The sequence below is a fragment of the Scyliorhinus torazame genome, chromosome 1 (genome assembly GCF_047496885.1).
Source record: "Scyliorhinus torazame isolate Kashiwa2021f chromosome 1, sScyTor2.1, whole genome shotgun sequence".
NCBI lineage: Eukaryota > Metazoa > Chordata > Chondrichthyes > Carcharhiniformes > Scyliorhinidae > Scyliorhinus > Scyliorhinus torazame.
In genome coordinates, this window is record NC_092707.1 from 185,006,641 (window position 1) to 185,028,133 (window position 21,493).

Here is a 21,493-nt window from a genome sequence, read left to right on the forward strand (position 1 = left end):
CAATTCTTCTGCTGCCTGGAACATTCTGGAAGAGCTCTGCTGCACTCGGAAGAGTGGATGTCATGGTTCATGATGATCTGTTGCATGTTACAAAAGCTCGTCATCATGACCAAGAGAGAAAAACAACAGGAGGAAGTGAGGAGACAACTTATAGCGCCTTTTCTTCCAGGGCTGTCTGTGAAGAACTCACTTCAGTGTAACTTCAACCCCAATTCCTCAGTCACCAAAAGTCCCAAAATATATCTTTCCCATTGACCATCACATGACCTCAATGCAAAAATAAGAGCAACCATAAAATAAACATTTCAAAACAATTTTACAAAGGACATCTTTCCATACTGCCTAAAGTCAATTAGTACCTTGTGCATCTGCTTTCTGCCTGAGTTCTGCATATTTTTAAATCAATTCATGGGATAAGTGTGTCACTGGCTAAACAGCATTTATTGCCCATATCCAGTTGCATGTGTAGTGAGCTGCATTCTTGCAGCCCATGCTGCCACAGAGGGAGTTCCAGGATTTTAACCCAGTGACAAGGAACAATGATATATTTTCAATCAGGATGGTAATTGACTTGGAGGGAAACTTCCAGGTGGTTGTTCCATTGTGTCTGCTGCCCTTGTCCTTCTATGTGGTAGTGATCATGGGTTTGAAAGGTGCAGTCTAAGAAGCCTTTGTGAGTTCCTGCAATACATCTTGTAAATGGTACACACTGCTGTTGCTATGTGTTGGTAGTGGAGGGAATGAATGTTTACAGAAGGGGTGCCAATCACGCGGGCTGCTCTGTCCTAGATGGTGTTGAGCTTCTTAAGTACTGTTGGAGCTGCACTCAACCAGGCAAATGGAGCATATTCCACCACATTCCTGACCTGAGCCTTTTAGATGGTGAATAGGCTTTGGGGGATCAGGAGGTGAGTTACCCACCGTAGGATTGCCAACCTTTGACCTGCTCTTGCAGGCACAGTATATCAACCCAAACTGGTTTATTAATGCCCTTCATGGAAGGATATCTGCCACCTTTACCTGGTTTGGCCTAAATGTGGTGCCAGATCTACAGAAATATGGTTGACTCATTTTCTGGTCACCAACCCCAAGATGTTGATAGTGAGGGATTCAGTGATGGAAATGCTATGAAATGTAAAGGGGTGATGGTTAGTTTCTCTCTTGTTAGAGATGGTCATTGCCTGGCGCTTGTGCGGTACAAATGTGACTTGCCACTTGTCAGCCCAACACTGGATATTGTCCAGGTCTTTCAGTATTTGGACATGGACTGCTTCAGTATCCGATGAGTTGCGAATGGTGCTGAACAGTGTGCAATCATCAGCGAACATCCCCACATCTGACCTTATGATGGGAGGGAGGTCATTGATGAAGCAGCTGTAGATGTTTGGGCCTACGACACTACTCTGAGGAACTCTTGCAGTGATGTCCTAGAGCTGAGATGACCTCCAAACACCACAACCATCTTCCTCGAGGCTAGGTATGACTCCAACCAGTGGAGAGCTTTCCCCCGATTCTTAATGTCTCCAGTTTTGCTAGGCCTCCCTGATGCCATACTGAGTCAAATGCTGCCTTGGTGGCAATGGCAGCCACTCTCACTTCACTGCTGGCATTCAGCTCATTTGTCCATGTTTGAACCAAGACAGTAATGAGATCAGGAGCTGAGTGATGCTGGGGGAACCCAAACTGAACATCAGTGAGCAGATTATTGCTATGTAAGTGCCGCTTACTCGCACTGTTGATGATCCCTTCCGTCATTTTAATGATAATCGAGAATAGACTGATTGGGCAGTAATTGATTAGGTTTTACTTTTCCTGCATTTTGTGCACAGGACATACCTGGATTGTTTCCACATTGCCGGGTAAATGCTATGTTGTAGCTCTACAGGAACAACTTTGCAAAGGGGGTGGTAAGTTCTGGAGCACAAGTGTTCAGTACTATTACCAAAATCTTGTCAGGGTCCATAGATTTACATTATCCAGTGCCTTCAGTCATTTCTTGATATCACATGAAATGCATCAAATTGGCTGAAGACTGGCATCTGTGATTCCTCAGACTTTGAGGAAATGTAGTATAACCTTACCGATACCTTGATGCCCAAGAGTTAAATTATAAGAAGAGATTACACAAATGAGGATTGCATTCCCTGGAACTCAGATAGTTATGAGGTGATTTGAACAAAGTTCCAGCGAGCAGAGCTCCGCATTGCAGAAAATGGGACTAAGTGCAGCCTCGTCGGGAAGTTCCCTGCTGGGGCCCCAGATCTACCCAGATGGGCGTTAGATAGTGGGGTGTTACTCAGAGCTCTCAGAAACACCCAGCTAATCTTGCGCTACGGGGCTCTGTCCCCATTCGGGTCGAGTGCCCCATCATCTTTGATTGACAGGTGCTGGCCCATTTCAAACAGAAGAAGTGCTTTCCAATCACCTCTCTTCATGCTTGAGTGATTTTGAAGTGGTCAGCTGGAAATTGATAGCATGTAACTCTGTTTGAAGTGGTTGATGTTTCTAAACATTGCCTTAGAGCACTTTAGAGTTACTCAACCATGAAGGAAGTTGAATGGAGCAAAGCTGACTGCTGTCTGTGTTTGGAAGCTGTCATCACAGGCTAACAAGGGAAAGGAATGAATGGATTGCAGCTCAAAGATCTGAGGGGGTTTAAACACAGCTGACTGGTTTTCTCTTTCCAGGAATTTGCAGGTGTTGCTTCCAGTTTCTGAACCAGCAGGTGTATTGCACAAGTGAGTGTTAAAGCAGTGATTATTTTCACTGACTGACTCTAGCTTCTGCCTGGACTGACTCTAGCTTCCAGGTAGGTGCCTCTTTTCTGGGGGGCTTCCTGACAGGGGTTTCTTTTCTGGGTTAATGGTCTTTGCCGTGGCTTCTGAAAACTATTGACCAGTGCACCGCCAATGCTGTAACATCTCTTGTTAATGATTCCAGGTTACAACTGTGAGATTAGGTACAAGCCAAGTAACTTGATGGTCACATCAAATGCAGATTGCCTAGCCCAATGAGAAAAGAAGAGATTTCCTTAGATTTGGAAGATGACTTCAATGACAATAAATTTGAAGATGTTTTCCAAATTGATCTGGTGCATTTTGTGCCATGCAAATACCAGCAGTTATTGGAAGAAACATAAAAAGATTCTACACTACAGAAACTGTAGAAAACCATCTTTGAAGGATGGTCTGATTCAATTCACTCTATGTATGAACATGTGAGACCATTTTGGCCTTACCAGGAAATTCTAGGCATCCCTAGGGAGATCCTTTTTAAGGCAGATATATCCTCATACTGGAATCTTTGCAACAGATTCTGCAACAACTTCATCACTCACACATGGACATAGTTCGGATGAGAATACGCATTAGAGATGCAGTTTAGTGGCAGGGTATGAACAATGACATTGAAGTTATCATTAAGAAGTATGAGCAATGTGATGAGTATAATGGCAAGTCAGCACAAAGCACCAATGATTCCATGTGAAGGTTTTAACCATCCTTGTCAAAAATTGCATCTGACCTCATTCACGTCCATGGCAGTGACTTCATCATCATTGCCGATGACTTTACCAAGTACCCCATCATTTGTAAATTGCACAATACATCAAGCACAATTGTTGTGCACACTCTAAGTTCTATTTCTGTTTATTTGGTGCGCCTAGGGAGATCATTATGGATAATGGTCCTCAATCTATTGTTAAGCCATTTCAGAATATGGGTGCGAAGTGGAAAAGTCAAAACACTACTTCTTCTCCTCATTACCCTATGTCTAACAGCTTATTCTGAACAAATGACTCACATGGTGAAAGCTCTAATGTTAAAATGTGGACAGACCAAGCAAAATCTACACATTGCAATGTTACATCTTAGAGCAATGCCTTTAAGTGCAACTAGTCCATTACTGGCGGAGCTCATGTTTGGTAGACCAATTTAACTACTCATACCCATTCCACTCTCTCAGAAATTAGACAGCAACGTGTAAAATCACAAGAGAAGATGGGAAATGTGTATGATAAAAATGCGGATACAGAATTGACAGCTGGGCCAGCAAGTTCAATCCAGGATCACACAAGGTATATGACAACCAGCTTAGGTGCCAAGAATTTGTTTGGAACCAAGTTCGTATGAAGTTAAAACACACAAAGATGCAGTAGTGAAGCAAAACTGATAACAAATTGGATCCATTCCAGCTCCTCAACCACTGTGCAGTCCAATTGCATCGAGGACAAGATCCCAAATGCAACCAGGGACAACATCCAAGAATGACAAGCCCACAGATCACTGTGAACAATTGAAGAAACCTCCAGACAACGTTATCATTACAAGGTCTGGGTGTATCTTTACGCTTTGGAGACTTACAGATTCAGCAACTCTGCTGTATGTAATGATAACTAAATATGAACATGCATTGTAAATAGTTATACTTCTTCAGAAGGGGAGGAAAGTGTATGTAGAAACAAAGGTGGATGTTGTATTATGCCCTTAACAGATACCAGTATGACTTCACTCGAAAGGAAATGTATCATATGATCTAACTTTAGTTTCACTTTTGCTTTGAGCAGAGCACACACACACAGCTCTCCTGTCTTTAAGCTTTATACCTCTGTGTAACTGTTCTCATATGCCTAGTTCATATAAATCAACTCACAACATGTTTTCCCAATCGCTTATTCACAACATGTTTTCCCAATCGCTTATGAGGAATTGGTGCCCCGTGTCTTGTACAGTAAATAAGCCCAACGTATTATATCATTATAATAACACCAGTATTACCACCTGGAAGATAATACCACACATCCCTTGAGGCCACAGGTAAATATATATTTTACCGCCAGAATTTCCCATTCAATGGTCTTTTAGTTCCAGTTTAAATGCAGCCTGTTATCCAAGGTGAAATATGATGTTATGCCAGTTCCTTTTTTGCATTCATTAGCAACAGAAAACCACTTACTGTCTGGAATCACAAATTGCATTAGTCTTTCTCTGGAGCTCTCAGCACACATTGGTAATGTAAAAAATGTGCCTTTTAAATAGCTGTCTTTCACAACAGACTCCTGGCAACTAGCATGGAAACAAACTCTGTGAACTTGGAATTTGCTGTAACTTGCTGCATGGTAATACTGCATTAATAGCACATGCCATTATTCTAGTACAGTAATCACGAGAGACGAGAGTGAGTGAATTATGCCATTACTTGGACCACACTGTTATTTCCTGGAACTTGCGCACTGTTCCATAGGGACCCTTGCAGAAAAAAATTCAACAACTAATTACCATTGTGCCTCCCCCCAATAATATCAATGGTGGGCTTTGTTGAATTAACACCACTGTTGTCACCATAGCCACTTAGACTATTATAGAATGTTGCTGGCTCCGAATAAGTAAAGAAGTCAGGTTACCTGAAAGTAACACTTTTACTGACTTGGCTTCGGAATTTCATTGAAATCGTAAAGCTCAATTAACTCATAAAATAGGTGTTTTGACAACAAGGCCAGTATTAATTTCCCCTGAATGATATTATTTTGATATCAGTATTGATTGATCTTGTGCACGGACTATGAATTACAGCCAGTGATGGAACATGGCCAGGAAATGCATGTGGTTCAGGAAAGAATTCTATGCACATAAATATTATTTCTACATTAAGACTAAGATTTTAGAACAATCCCATCAAGCAAATTAAACCTGCCCAGAACATTTTGCTCATACAGCCTGCAACCTATCCTCATGCTATCAGACTGGAGGCATTGCTCCTGTACATTTTGCCGTAGAAAAATCTGCAATGCTATTTCTGAGGGGCTGCGGTAGTTTAAATATGTAACAGGCCACACTTTTCCCTGTAATACTCAAGCTGCAGTGGTCTCTCGTTATTTTTCTCAGAAACCGCGGCATAAACTTGCTACTCAAGGTTCAGGGAACATAATCGTTTAACTTATGGTGATTTCTTTTCATTATCTCCATTACTCAAATTCTAGGCCCACTGTACAGGTTATAGACATCCCGATGCAAGAGGAAACAGTTCTTTAATTCATCAACACAGTTTCTCTGAAGTTCGCATGTGATCACACTGAGGAGACAGCTCCTCAATGTAACAGCTGCTAAAAGCTTAATCACCAGTTGACTGTCAGCTAAGTAAAGTAAATTTGGCATCAAAATCTTAATTGGCTCCAGCAACCAGCGCTGAAGTGACTTTGAGCATAACATATGATTCTCTGAGACAAATGTTGATAAAAGGGAAGAACTCTGGTGTTTTTAATGATTTCCATGAGGGTATTTTCAAAAATGTTTTGGGTGAATTTGTACAAGATAGAATTATCTCGCTGCTGGGGAATCGAACACCATTTTTTTCCACCCATTGGTAGGTAAGAAGCCATTCACAGGAATTCTTTGTTCCCGTCGGCAGTGCACCCCTACCTGTGGGATTCCCGGTCGCATGGGGTGGCTTCAATGGGAAATTCAATTGACAAGGTCCGGAGTAGAGAATCCTACCACCAGTGAACAGCATGCAGGCGGAGAAACATACTGTTGGGCATTCGGAGAATCCCGCCCATTGTCCACAAGAGATAATTGGTTCTATAGCTTGAGAGGCATCACTTTGCATGAAACATGGGGCAAATTAAGGAGGCAGGCTTCTCTGAACTACCATAGGTGGCATGGGGATTGGACCTGTGACAGTGGTGTTATTCTGCACCACACTCTAACCAACTGAGCTAACCACTCCCTGCTATAAGATTATTTGGTAGCTCACTAGGAGGTCTGGAGACTTGTGTAGTTGAACATAAACTGTTTACACCCAACCATGTATATATCTCCAAGATATTGCCCTAACTCAGTCCTATTTTCATAACACTTTTCTCAGACTTTCTCTTCACATAGTTGATCATCTTTTAACTCTGTACAACATAATATGGACAGTACTGTCTCCCCAGTCCCATCCTTACTAACCCGATCACCCTCACACTACACCATCAAAAGCGTCTGGAAAAGGTAATGATAGGATGCAGGGTGAAATTCCTCTTCCTTTCCTCACACACTGTGCCTGAAACACAACTCACAGGAACTTATTCAACTGAAGCAATGCTTAAAACCCAAGTACAACATCAACCATTACTGTAATCATTCTGAGGAAGACAGGATTAGGGGGGGTGCTTCACTATTGACTCATGTCCACTCGAAATTGTATTGCAATTGGTCAAATAGATCTTGTTTAGGATACTATCACTTTAAGGAAAAAGGCTTTTTTTTATCCCATCAGTTTGGATTTGATCTGAACTAGAGTTCCCAGTCCAATCTTACAATGATAAAAGTGCAGCATTTTAATCAACTATGCCACTTAGTTGCCCAGTGTTTTTTCTTATGAATCAAACATGAAATGACAGAATCATGATAACACAAATAACTGTTATGCATCATATAATAGATACCAAACAAATTCTAAACACTAAACATTGGCATTGCCATGGGAATCGCTTAGGAAACATAAAACAAAAAGATCAGCGGCAAAGTAGCTTCATCACTTAGTGGTAAAGTTTTGAATAAGTCAATTGCAGGAGGATGTTTCAAAGGGCATTTACTATTTGAAGAGGTAGTTACTTCAACTCATTAACATCAAGTTTCCATGCTTCAATAAACCATTTAACTGGAGGGAACTGATGCTAAAAAGAAGTGAAATACACTTTATTTTGATGAGGTACCATGTTCATCAACGGAGAATAGAAGAGCTGCAACAGATCACAAAAGATCAGACATGGATAAGCAATAAACAATTGAATTTTCTGTGAGAAGCATACTGATGTAAGTACAAACTATCAAGTTGTTGTGTTTATTGCTGCACACAAAAGCCAGATGAAGTTGCAATGTGCTCATGATTATCTCGGGGGAAGTGGAATTTTCCAGGCTAAGAGGAGTACAACATAACAGCTCCACTTATGCTTGAACAAGAGTGTTGTGCCAATTTATAGTTTATTTAGCACCATTAATTTTGTTCTTTTGATAATGAGGTATATAATGTCTAAGGTTTATGTGCCTTGAGCAATCAGAGTCGACCCGACAAGTTTGAATTTGAACAAAGCTAGGCAGTTAACTATTTCATGCTGCATTCTCCATGGCTACACCTCCACTAATCAGAGTCCACTTGCCAAAGGAATTAGACCTCTCTTTTCATGCAGTATGTTATTGTTCCTCTGTTACTGTTGGAAATTTGTTGTAAGCTATCCTGATGAGTTTAAATGAAAAGCTTTGATAGCATGTCTCTTTCTAAGCAATACTCAACTTTATAAGATTGTTATGCTTTAGAGCTATGCCTTTAATTTAAGGGAAAATGTAGGTGGTGATATGACAAATTCTGATGTCTGCTCAGAGCAGACCTGTTTGGTTTGATCTTTAGGGTTTAGAGTGGGTCAATACTGTTTTACTGGGAATAATGTGAAAGGTGTTTGGCTTTGGAGACAATAGCAGCAGCCTGTACACTAACAGTGGATAGACTGCTTGTCTCCAAAGTCCCAGCGAAGTGTTGAGAATGCAAAGTTGTGAACAGCTGTGCTTTAAACTGCCCATTTACTTCCAAGGTAAAAAGAATGTTGCGGTCTCAAGGATAGCGATTCAGCACATTTACCTGGATACAAGGTGCATGTGATTCACATTGCCATAGTGATGGGCTTTGTGATGGGAAGGGTATATATAAAGCCATTGCGATATTGGGGATTCGACTTTCCTAAGGTATCCCTGAAACTCACAGATAAGTTAATCCACCAGGATATATGAGAGAGTAGCTCAATGCTAAAAGTCACTTTAGTTCACCATACTGGAGTATGAGTGGGAGCTTGTGCTCAAATTGGAAAACACAATTTTATGAGGAGTTAAAATGAGGCTGGAATATTTGCCTAGCTTTAGCTATAGAGAGGTCTCCAGGAAACCTCACACCATGAAAGACAGTTGTGGAGTTAAAAATTTCCAGACTCAGAAAGGAAAATAAACCCTTCAGAGCTTAGAGCCATTTAGGATTGATTCTGGGAGAACCGAATGCCTACTTAAGGACCATGTAACATATACCTGATACTGGGTTTTTCACGTGTGTCGAAAGTTCTGTTCTGTAGTTTGAAGTATAAGTTGCCTACAAAAATAATGTTTCGTCCATAGTGCTTGTAAATTCTTAAAATGGAAAATCTTCTTTGTGTCATCCCTTCAGCTATAAAATGGAAGTATTAACGAGATTTATTTCAAACTTTATTGCTCTATTTGAGAATCACAACACCTTTATGGTAGGCGCAGTGGCCCAGTAGTTAGCACTGCTGCCTCACAGCGCCAAGGGCCGAGTTCAATTCTGACCTCAGATGACTGTCTGGAGTTTGCACTTTCTCCCCTTGTCTACGTGGGTTTCCTTTGGGTGCTCCGGTTTCCCCATGCAGTCCAAAGATGTGCAGGTTAGGTGGATTGGTCAAGCTAAATTGTCCCTAAATGTTGAAAGGTTAGGCAAAGTTACGGGGATCGGGTGGGGGATTGGACATAGGTAGGGTGCCAAATGGCCTCCTTATGCATTGGAGGGATTCTATGATTATGCCTGTTCTTCAATGAAGGCAGTGCTTCATTTTTACACAGTTGACAATAACTTTCTATATACTACAGTGAGAGCCAGCAGAAAGGTCAATGAGGTGGAGTATCACAGATGAGTTTGATCCTTGCTTCCCTAACCACCCAAGCATTTTCACCAGAGCTTAAATGTGTGTAAAGAAGGTGCAGCATCATCAAATATCTAGGCCGATGCATTCAGGGAAGGAGAGAAACAAAAGGCTGATGGTGTGATCTCACAATGAGGTGGTGTCATACATACCCTGTGTTTTCATTTTCTGGATATTTGGCACACAATGATATAAATTTATATAAGAATAAAGCAAAAGGAGGAAGAGTACGCCAGTCATATCTTTGATTTTCTACCTCAACTCTACTTTCCGCTTTATCCCCGTAACCCTTGATTCCCTTAATGTCCAAAAATCTATTGATTTCTCTCTTTAATATGCCCAATGACTGAACATCCGTAACTCTCAAAGAATCCCAAAGACTCACAACCAGTTCCGTGAAGATTGTGACCCAATCCAGTTCTAGACACCCACGTCAGGGCAAACATTCTCCTTGCATTTAACCTGTCAGGTTCCTTTAGAGTCTTATATGATTTCATGAGATCATCTCTCATACTTCTAAACTTCATGGAATATAGGCTTAATCTGCTTGATCTCTTCTCATAGGCCAATTTCCTCATCCCAGAAATCAGTCTAATGAACCTTTGCCATATTTCTTCCGTGGCAAGTGTACTTTTCCTTTAGAAAGGAGAGTAAAATTGAACATAGATCTCCAGATGTGGTCTCATCATTGCCCTATGTATTGCAGGCAGAGATCTTTAGTGTTTTACTCTTATCCCTTTCCACTATTGGTCAACATAAAACAAGTGGAAACGTCAGCATCCAACGTCCAAATCCTGCTTTTGACGAATGTGATATAAAATAGTTACTTTAGAGATACTAGTTAATGTAATGTAGAAATAAGCCACTTTGATTCTGGCAGTTAGGGAGAAAGGGATTTGAGACCGCATGGAAAAAGCAGGAAGAGGTGTGTCTATGAGAGTGATGCTGCATTGATAGGGGCCAGAGAAAGGGATTGGAAGTGAGCCAATCAGAATAGATCAAACAGGTCAGGAGGGATATAGGCTGACCTGATATGGGCGTCGAGTATGTGAAACTTGATACCATTTGAATTGATTTGCAGAGATCCCTTTGTTTCTTTGTTCATTCGCTTTCTGGGATATAGGAAACTGGATGTCTCTTATGTTTCTATGAAATGAATCAAGCTTGCAAGCTCAATAAATAACGTCTTTTTACGTGCGAATCCATCTCAACTTTTATTGAGGCCAGACTGACAGAGAAAGAACTTTGGGAATCAACATTTGGTGCCGAAACCCGGGATTTCTCAGGGCGGTCCTGATCCAACTGCGAAATCAGAATTAGACTGATTATGAACAGGAGGATGGGGAACAAAGGGCCCTCAATGTAGAACTGGAAAACGACCGCGCAATGATTGTTCCCCTCTTCTTATCGTCTGATTAGTCTGGTCACTCGCGGTTGGCACAGAAAGACCGCCTCGACGAAATCACAGGTCAGTCTGGGGATTAGCAATTTAATTGATGGGATTTCATATTGTTGTTTCGGCTTGGGTTAGGGTTTTGGGTTGATGGGACATCTCAAATGATGATTCAATTCCAAGTATAAGGGTTCAGAGGCTGATGTGACTTCAGTAATGAAGGTTCAGTCTATTATATGGGTTCAGGGGCTGATGGGACTTCAGTAGATGAAGGTTCAGTCCAGTATAACTGTTTTTAAATCTGAAGATGGTTCAACTCTATGTGTGAGTGTTTTAAATATATAGTTGATTAAGCTAAAATTGTCTCCTTGGACTGTATTGGCGAAAAACGCAGTTCCGAGGTCTAGTTGAGATTGTGAGGAATGCTGCATATTGGTTGAAGCAGAAGTCTCTCAAAGGGTTAACAGCAGCAGGCGAAGTTGAAAACAGACAGTGCTTCTCACTCAGGCTTTGAGATAACAGCACCAGTCTGTAGTGTAATTGGATACCTTTCCTTTGAGTCAGTGAACACCAGCAAAGTTACGTTTTGAATTAATTAAAGGAAACCAGTGGGTTTCTCCACCTCTTTGATAAAAGTTATTATTTTCGAAAGCAATTGATTGAAATTGCCAGAATCTTAAGTTTTACTTACTTGAAATAAGGTTGATCTCATTTTATCTGGAGATTAATAGAAACTTAAAGAAGATCATGGACACCATTTTAAAAAGTGTCAATCTGGAGATGATAGTTGATTTTGCCAATACTTATGTGTATGTAAAAGAAAAAAAAACTTGTTAAAAGAAAAATTGTTAAGATAAAGAAATAATTAAGTTGTAAATGTTATACAAGTTTGTGTTAAGCAAATTGTAAATTTAGTTCTGAGTTGAGATCAGAGCTAAGCTTGCAAGTTGCAGTAATTCAATTTGAATTTTCAAACATTTTTAAGTTTAAAAAAATAAGAGCAAATAGAGAAAAGAAGGACACAGATCTTGAATGCGTTGAATAGCACATTTCAAAGGCCCATAAATCTTTCTGTTATCTTAGACCTAAAACCTAGGAAGACTGAAGAGCCAGAGGAATTTCTGGAGCGTTTTAATGAAATCTACCGGGGGCAGTCAGGCGATTTGCTGTATCAAAATGGTCAGAATTCCCCTCAATACTGTGCTATGTTAATGCATTGCCTACCACCTTCTGTGGTTACTGCTGTGAAATGTAATAACATGAATTGGACAGAGAACGACCCTTCCCAGATGGCAAGGGCAGTCAGATTTTACTGGAAGGAGGGTGTAGGCCAAGAAGGAGGCTCAGTTACAAAGGTTAAGACTGAGTATGTAATGAAAAAGGATGATCTGCGACCCCAACAAGCGGCAGAAATGGTAGTTTACCAGCAGGAGCCCCAATATAGTGACTTTGGGTGGGTGGATCAGCGAAGAGGAGGATGAGACAACAGTGCTATATTTCTATCACCCCCCGTGGTGGGCGTTAGACGTTGAACAGTCACTGCATCACGTTACCCTGGCCTATGACAGAACTGGACGAAACAGGGAGTTGGAGGACAAATACCGGCCATTACTTGAGACCGAATGGCCAGTCAAGGTTACAGCCACAGTCACGGGAAAAGAAGGTACAGCCGATTTTGTTACAATATCACCACATTTATGGCCACAGTCAGCTTCGGTAAGCCCTCATATTACACGTCAGGTCCATGACCAGTACCATGCCAGGGATATGGGGCGAATGGTCAGCATCTTACCGCAGCTCGTCAGAATAGGTATGAGATATACCTTTTGAACAATCCACGTCTGACATTTAAATACTGTACCACTATCAATCCAGCCTGTTTTCTTAGCGGTCCCCCTGTCCATGAGGACGCGCCTGGTCAAGAATGTTTAGCCTTGATTCAGGAAACTACCACAATAAGGGGCGATTTGAGTGACATTTCGTCAGAACAACCTGACATGATTATGTGTGGTCAAATATCCCACCGGGGTTTAGTTAATGACCTACTGCAGCCCTCCTTATGCCAGCGCAGATTTCCGTTATTAAATGCGCTGCCCACACGAATGGTACAACCCCAGCTGACGTTAGTAATGAACGAGCAGATCATGCAGCGCGAACAGCCGCGCAAATTCAGCAAGTGATGGTGCCTAAGATGTTAAGTCAGACTAAACGATCTACTATAAATATGTCTGCTTCTGACAAGTCAATGCCAACCATCCAAGACGTCATAAGGTTACAGGAGGACGCTCCTGAGAGTGATAAACAAATGCGGAAACGGTTAGGTTGTACATATGATTCTGTTTCCTCTTTATGGACCACGCCTGCACATCAGACTTGTATGTCTGATGTGCTGGCTTTATGGGTCATTGAATGTGTACACTTTGCAACTCATTGTGGGGCTCGAGGGACTAGTGAATTGTTGCTGGACACTTGGTGGCACCCTAAAATGCAGGGGTTGGCCCAAAGTATCAGTAATCGGTGTTTGATTTGTCAGCAATATAACACCGGAAAAGGTATCCCTTGTTGCAAACCCCGTTGCCCAGTGGTCCCTTTGAGACGCTCCAAATGGATTACATTGAGTTGGAAAGGTGTCAATGTTACAAATATGTTTTGGTCATTGTGGATGTGTTCAGCAGATGGGTCGAGGTGTATCTGACTATCGATAATAAAGCTGCTACTGTGGTTAAAGTCTTGATGAGGGAAATCATTCCCCGGTACGGTATACCAGCTCAGTTAAGTTCTGATAATGGGCCTCATTTTATTGGACAAATTAACAAGGAGTTTTGCTCCCAGTTGGGCATACGCCAGCAGTTACACTGTGCTTACAGACCGCAGGCGGCCGGGTTGGTTGAGAGACACAATCAGACCCTCAAAACTAAATTGGCTAAATTAAGAGCAGACACGGGACTGACATGGCTTAAGTTGCTCCCCGTTGCCCTCTTCCAGCTGCGGGTTACACCTGCGGGACCGGCCCGGCTCTCTCCCGCCGAGATTCTTTATGGCAGGCCTCTTAGAACTCCCTGGAACCTGCAGGTTCCCAGACTGGTTCAGTTTCATCAGATGACTGAAGAAATGACCGCCTATGTTCTAGCCCTCACGCAAGTGCTCAAGGAACTCCATGGCCAGGTCCGTGCGGCTCACCAGCCATTGCCCCCAGTACCTAGCTCACTTTCAGTCCAGCCCGGTAGTTATGTCATGGTCAAAAATTGGACTAGCAAGGGGTCGGAGCCGCGATGGGACGGGCCCTTCCAAGTTCTCCTTACCACCCCCACAGCAGTTAAAGTGGAGGGGCGAAGTGCTTGGGTCCACCTACATCACTGTAAATTGAGTCCATCTCCACTACTGTAAAAGGTCGGATACTAACCTGCCTCCCTTCTCCAGTGCTATTTTACAGGTGTGGAGCATGATGGAGTGGCTACGCATCGTCTGTCTGATATTTGGCCTCACTTCGCTTGGCGTGTTATTGGCGATGGACATGGAAAAGGGGAATATTATGTATCTGTGTAGCCCCAACCAATCTACAAGGATACATCACCTATGCAAAGGTGATGTTCTTCGCTGCCCCCATATACGAGGACATGGTATCGACTCATGGAAGGTCATCAAAGTTCAGGAGAATGCAGGAGTCATGAAGCAGTTGCACCGGTCCCGGCGATGGGAAGGGAACATTATATGGACATTGCCTTGTTTTTGGAATACATGTAAATTTGATTTTGGATGTGTTAAGAGTGGTACAATAAAGGTAAAATCAGGCTGTCAGAAGAGTGTAGGAAGAGTCTATGAGAAAGCGAAAGGGACTAGAGAGAGGACGGGGCGTATGAGAAGGGAAGTACAGCTAGAACGTAGGTTACCGGGAGATACACTTAAGTTAATTAAAGGCCAAACTGAGGAAAACCCGGGTAGTATGAATCTCTTCTACCAGATTTACCACCGCTTGTATGGCCAGGGACGGGTTGTCTGCTACCCAAACCCCGCAGCGGTGTCTAGGTTATTTTCTGTTTCACCGCTTTGGGGCACTCCCCAAACGGTGGTTCATTGTCAGCATTCCGAGCCACCGCCCCAGCAAGTCACTCTTCCTTACGATCCGGGTTCAGCACCACTGGCTATTTGCCTTCCCCTTCCTTGGGATAATTCCCATTCACAGTACGATAGGCTGCGACGGTGGAGGGCGCACATACCTAGCCACTTCACTCCCAATAGGGATTCCCGGTCGTACGAGAATTGCTTCAGCAGTGAAGGATATGGCTGTTTGCTGGTAGAGGTGGACACAAATATAACATGTCTGTTTCCCACCTGTACGGACAGGAGGTGCCATATCACCCAGGCGTCTGGCCAATGCGTTTGTTACAACACCACTTGCGTTCCATTAAACGCCGGCCTCCAGCTCCTCTGTGGCTGGGCGAATGTCTCTCATATCACTGTTGGGACTAGGGCTTTCCGCATTGCTGGGCGGCCCGAATGGCATTTCAAAGTTGGATAAACTGGGAGGTGTGGGGGGTTCCTTGGCTGTCAGTGATTGGAATTATTTTATTTGCGGCCTTACCATCTTGGGAAATGAAACCTTGGGAGCCCTCGGGGCAATAACCAAGGAGTTGTCTCAGCTACGGTTGTTTGCAATGCAGAACCGGTATGCTCTTGACTATCTTCTGGCCCGTGAGGGTGGGGTATGCGCCATAGTACAGGGCAAGTGTATCATGGGAGTTCAGGACTTGACCGCTAACATCACTAAATTTATGGATCGCATACGGGATCACTTGGACGGGATGCAGGATCCTGGCTCTTGGGGTAACTGGGGATTTGGAGGATGGAAGGACTGGTTGATAAATATGGCCATGTATCTAGTGGTAGCTATCGGCTGCATCTTTGTGGGCCTGGCCATCCTTAAATGTGTGATGGGTAGAATGCGGGGTGCACTGGATCAGATCACCGCCCCAATCACCGAAAAAAAAATTTAACTGTTAAAATCCATGAGGGTGAGGCAGATGAAGGGGGGCTGAGACAGGAATTGGAAATGCAGCGACGGATCTTTTAGATGAGGAACCGTAGCTATGGATTGGATAGTTCGGTTATCATGGAATGATAAAAGGAGGGAATGACGAATGTGATATAAAATAGTTACTTTAGAGATACTAGTTAATGTAATGTAGAAATAAGCCACTTTGATTCTGGCAGTTAGGGACAAAGGGATTTGAGACCGCATAGAAAAAGCAGGAAGAGGTGTGTCTATGAGGGTGATGCTGCATTGATAGGGGCCAGAGAAAGGGATTGGAAGTGAGCCAATCAGAATAGATCAAACAGGTCAGGAGGGATATAGGCTGACCTATGGGCGTCGAGTATGTGAAACTTGATACCATTTGAATTGATTTGCAGAGATCCCTTTGTTTCTTTGTTCATTCGCTTTCTGGGATATAGGAAACTGGATGTCTCTTATGTTTCTATGAAATGAATCAAGCTTGCAAGCTAAATAAATAACTTCTTTTTACGTGCGAATCCATCTCAACTTTTATTGAGGCCAGACTGACAGAGAAAGAACTTTGGGAATCAACACTTTTTTCAAGTGAGTCTTGCTACTGAGAGGGTGGGTTTGATAAATTTATTCACATATCCATTGTCAATCCTTTAAGTTAGTGCATAAAACATAATCACCTGGAATTTCTGTAGTGTTTCCCTCGATCTCCTGTGCCACAAAAAAAATCGTAAATACTTAGGTAGCTTTTCAAATTCATATTTAACATTAAATGCAAAAGCTTCTGTGGATCTATCCCAGTGAATTACAATAAATCCCAATAGTTCTATAAATTGGAAGCTATTTTTGAAATATCGTGAAGTCAATTTAACAAATTTGTGACCAAACTTTAGCCTAAATAGAATTGGATGTATTAACATGGAATATGTCAAACAGTGCATGAGTTTGGAATGCTGTAGTAAATGTTTGCAGATAATTGCACCCTGTTTTATTAAGGCCCACTCCTGAATGGTTTAACAGATGTTTTCACCACTGTGTTCATCTATTGTGACCATATTTCATTCACCCAATGAAAAAGAACTGCAAATTTGACAACCATCCATTGATCCCTGTTTAACCACTTGTTATATCTTGTCAAACCGAGAAAGACTTATTTATGCCTACTCTCAGCTTCCTGTTAGCCAACCAATCTTTTATCCATGCTAATATGTTACCCCTATACCATGAGCTTTCATTTTGAACAATAACCTTTGAACTCGCACTAATCCCTTTCCTGGTTAAACACTGAATGCATGTGCTTTGTTGCTTTTTACACTAATTATAGTGCAGCTCTTCTTTATGTTCCTTGCTAAAATTTCAGCCTTTCCTTCCCTGAAGGTGTTGTTTTACCTAATAATAATAATAATCTTTATTAGTGTCACAAGTAGGCATTCATTAACATTGCAATGAAGTTACTGTGAAAATCCCCTAGTCGCCACACTCCGGCGCCTGTTCGGGTAGACTGAGGGAGAATTCAGAATGTCTAATTCACTTAACAAGCATGTCTTTCGGAATTTGTGGGAGAAAACCGGAGCGCCCGGAGGAAACCCACGCAAACACGGGGAGAACGTACAGACTCCGCACAGACAGTGACCCAAGCTGGGAATCGAACCTGGGACCCTGGCGCTGTGAAGCAACAGTGATAACCACTGTGCTAGCACGCCCCCTTCCAGCAAAAACTCCCTCTAATCTTCTACATATGTTGATTCTTCATGTGCACTTAAATGGTTGGTTATATACTCTTCTAATAAAACAAAACAAGAAGATCAATAAACTAAACAAAAAGGAGAGCTTTTGATGGGAGCTGTATCTAAAATAAAACGGCAAAAGTAACTTCACCAATGAAACCAAAATGCAATTCCCAGGGGTGGTGATGCATCCCAGCACCCACAAAGTCCACCAGTCATGGAAGGCCTGAAGCGTACCAGTGGACACCGTCTGCACCCTCTCCCGTCCCACCCAGCTGGAATGTAGCTGCAGTAGAGGGCCAGGCAGTTGGGTTGGATGATCATTGCTTATATATGTGTGGACTACAGTTAGGTTCGATTGTGAGCACAGATATGTTAATAACAAACAGAAATGTAAGCCCTGGCAGATCTAACCCCTTTCCATGATTGTAATTTTCATCAATGTCACTACTACAACACATGAATAAGGATTGAACCAGGGGCGGATCTACTATGAAGCTAATGAAGCTTAAGCTTCAGGGCCCTTAATCCCGGAGGGGCCCCAGAAGCGACTTTAGTCCACATTGCTTAAAAATTTTGGGTCTGCTGTATGAGAAGGGTTTAAAAAAAAATAATAATATTAATAATATAGTGTAATTCAATACAGAATAATAGTTAAAATAAAAATGAAAAGGTTATTAAAGTATCATGTAGGCTAGCCGTAAACAAAAAAACGTTCAAATTAAGAATGTTTCATTCTAAATATATTTAATATAAAATAATTGTAAATAATTTGAAACACTATTAATATTTATGACAGAAATACAAACAGTAGATGACGTGTCGTAACAAAAAAGTGGAGCTGTTGAAAAGGCATCACAATGCTAACGTGAATTTTCAACGTGATAGCGATCTAGACAAGAATTTTTTTCAATAAAGTGTTCATAAGGATACAATATTTTAATTACCCCTACTCAAAAATAAATGTTACATTTAGAAAAGTAAGGTAAGTAATAAAGGTGAAATAGTGTTAGATTAGCCTAAGCCTATTGTTTTTATGAAGAGGTGAACGGAAGGTAGGCTACGACCGCATAGCCCAGGCTAATACTATATTACAAGTATTTATGAAAAAGTAATAAAAGGGTGAATTTGTGTTAAATTACAGGTGTTTATTATGAAAAGTGTTCAAATAATGGTAAAATTGTGTTACATTACCTTAGCCTATGAGTTTTAGTGGCCTAGTCTTGCCTAACTTAGTCTAGCCTAGCGGAGGCTAGCTTGAACATAGCCTAGTTTAGCCTATTTAGCTTATTTATTATAAATCTTAAAAAATGGAGCTTTACTTTCTGAGAAGGGGTTTTTGCAAGGAAGCTCTCATATGACAAAACTGTACGTGAATATGTTGCTAGAAAAAACAGAAAAAAGAGTATTTTGTAAAATGTGCTTCATGTAGTATGTATTCTCATAGGTGTCTAAAATAAAAGATTATATTGACTGTGGTCTTTTCTATGTTTTATTTCATCATTCTATGATGCATCATGCATGTGTATAACATTTCCCTAATTTTCATCCCCCCATAACTCGAAAACTATAAGGCATAGGACATTTTTTTTCACACCAGTGACTTTGACATGTGAGATAATCCAGTACAGCAATTTTAATCAAAATCTGAGATATAGTGATTCAATTTTTAAAAAATTTGTGGTGATCTGTCGTGGGACAATCCCATTGAAGAAGATAACAGTGGTTACCCAGACCTCGTTGCTGGTTGCGAAGGGACCCCCATAACAGTTCAAGCTTCAGGGCCCCAAAAATGTAGGTCCGCCACTGGATTGAACATAGGACTTTTCTGATCTGCATGTTTCATGGACCAGGTACATTATTTGATGAAATATATTATGTACCCATACTTTGATAAGAAGATGGTGACTGAAAGATGGCCTGCTTTCAAAGCAAATCCTTGATGATAGATTTGATGATTAGATACCTGAGACAGGCAGCTCCGGAGAACACTTGGGCATTGTGGATGATTAACCAATGACCCTTGTTCATTGATAAGACTTGTCGAGAAAGTGAGAATGAAATTAATTGAAAGTGGCAGTTGGAATTAATCTCATCTACAGCCAAACAAACCCTGCAAGCTAATTACCTTAGAAGTAGTGTGGTTGATCAGGAGGATGCAAATCAATGTTCTCTATATGTAAGCAGTGTAACACGAGACACTTGATGAGCACTTAAGCCTTTGCACTTTCCAGTTCCTCATCTACTCTCTGGACTTCGATAAGAGAGGTGTGCACTGCATAGCCGACAAACAAAACTATCCCTGTTCAATTCTTAGTAACTTGATTAGGGGACTTGGAATGATCGATTTCCATGTGTTAGGCAATCGACACAGTGAAAATTAGAAATACTCTATTCTCCAGAGGAAAATTGGGATTGTGAACCTGTATCCTACTTTTCTTTTTGAACACCATTGCTATGTCAACTCATTGCAGCGCCTAAGTAGTGGCACTTTAAACAAAGTGAGTAACTATTTTCTTTATTGATGACACTTGAGAATTTATTTGAAAACATATAAATTTTCTATTCAATCTGAAATCTATGCTCATTATGATTTTAGTTTTGTATTTTTAGTCAGTATTATTCCATTTTAAAAAACACACGTGGCGGGATTCTCTGTTTCAGAGACTAAGGGCTGGATTCTCCGATTTTGAGGTTATGTACGGAGCATGTGTCTAGTATTCCAACCAAAACGTCGGCGCCATCCCCGCACCAATGCTCCACCCGGTGGGGGACGAGCAGCCGCGCCACATAAACCCCCCGGCTTTGCCTGCAGATATGGATGAAGAATTGGCTGGTCCATGGCCGCGCTTGCGCGCGGACCCGGCATGCCAGATAGATAGGCCCCCCTGTAACCTCCCACTCCACCCCTGGACAACCCCAACCAGTCCCCCCAGTTCCTGCTGAAGCCGCCCCTGCCAGCGGAATGGCTGTCCCCCCCATGACTGTGGTGGCGCTGGACGCAGTCCGCAGCTGCCACGCGAGTTCCCCGAAAGATGAGTGGACACGTGTCCCACTCCGCCGGGAAGTTGGCCCATTGGGGGGGGGCCTTCAGGTGACATCCTGAGGCCATCCCCACGGCGTGCGGAGTACTCACAGATTATGCTGTTTTGGAGGGGGTGAAGCATACGAAAAACAACACCACCCCCTCCCGATTTTGGCACAATTTAATCTCCGGCCAAACGCCGAATGCGATTTCGGCGCGGCAATCGGAGAATACCGTCCTAAGTGTTGATGCTGGAATAGAAACGGTGGACTTCCACGACAACAAAATTGCCGCCAGTCCTGGACCAATTGATCAACCATTAATAGGCTAGCACCGATAACACGTGAAACACAAGCAATTCCAACGAAAAACGGTGTCCGAGAGACTGACAGGCTGTAGTCGCATACTAGCACTCCACTCCCCACAAGCACTCATTCCAGCCAACAAGATTGCAACACGGAAAGTGGTACTGTGGTTCGCAGGGGCGGGGCTCAAGACACTGTTGGATGCCGTAGAGAATAGGTGGGCCACCCTGTCCCTCAGGGTGGGAAGGAGGTTGCCAGCTGCTGCTGTACACTGGGTCTGGGTTTAGGTGGCAGAGGTTGCAAGAGACGTGGGCCTTACCACCGGGATGGGACAGCATGCAGCAAAAAGCTGCATGACC

At 42.3% G+C, this 21,493-nt stretch overlaps 1 protein-coding gene across 1 annotated transcript; it reads left to right on the plus strand.

Annotated features, from left to right (window-relative positions):
• Positions 1-7,570: 7,570 nt before the first annotated feature.
• LOC140429950 (uncharacterized) lies at positions 7,571-16,504 on the plus strand. The gene is made up of 2 exons (XM_072517543.1): positions 7,571-7,796; positions 14,493-16,504. Exon 2 carries the CDS (start codon positions 14,515-14,517, stop codon positions 15,589-15,591), a length of 1,077 nt encoding a protein of 358 aa, XP_072373644.1. The 5' UTR covers positions 7,571-7,796; positions 14,493-14,514; the 3' UTR covers positions 15,592-16,504.
• Positions 16,505-21,493: the final 4,989 nt, after the last annotated feature.

What these genes read in the sequence shown, in the direction of transcription:
- LOC140429950 (XM_072517543.1), top strand. Translation starts at nt 14,515, where the DNA reads ATGATGGAGTGGCTACGCATCGTCTGTCTGATATTTGGCCTCACTTCG.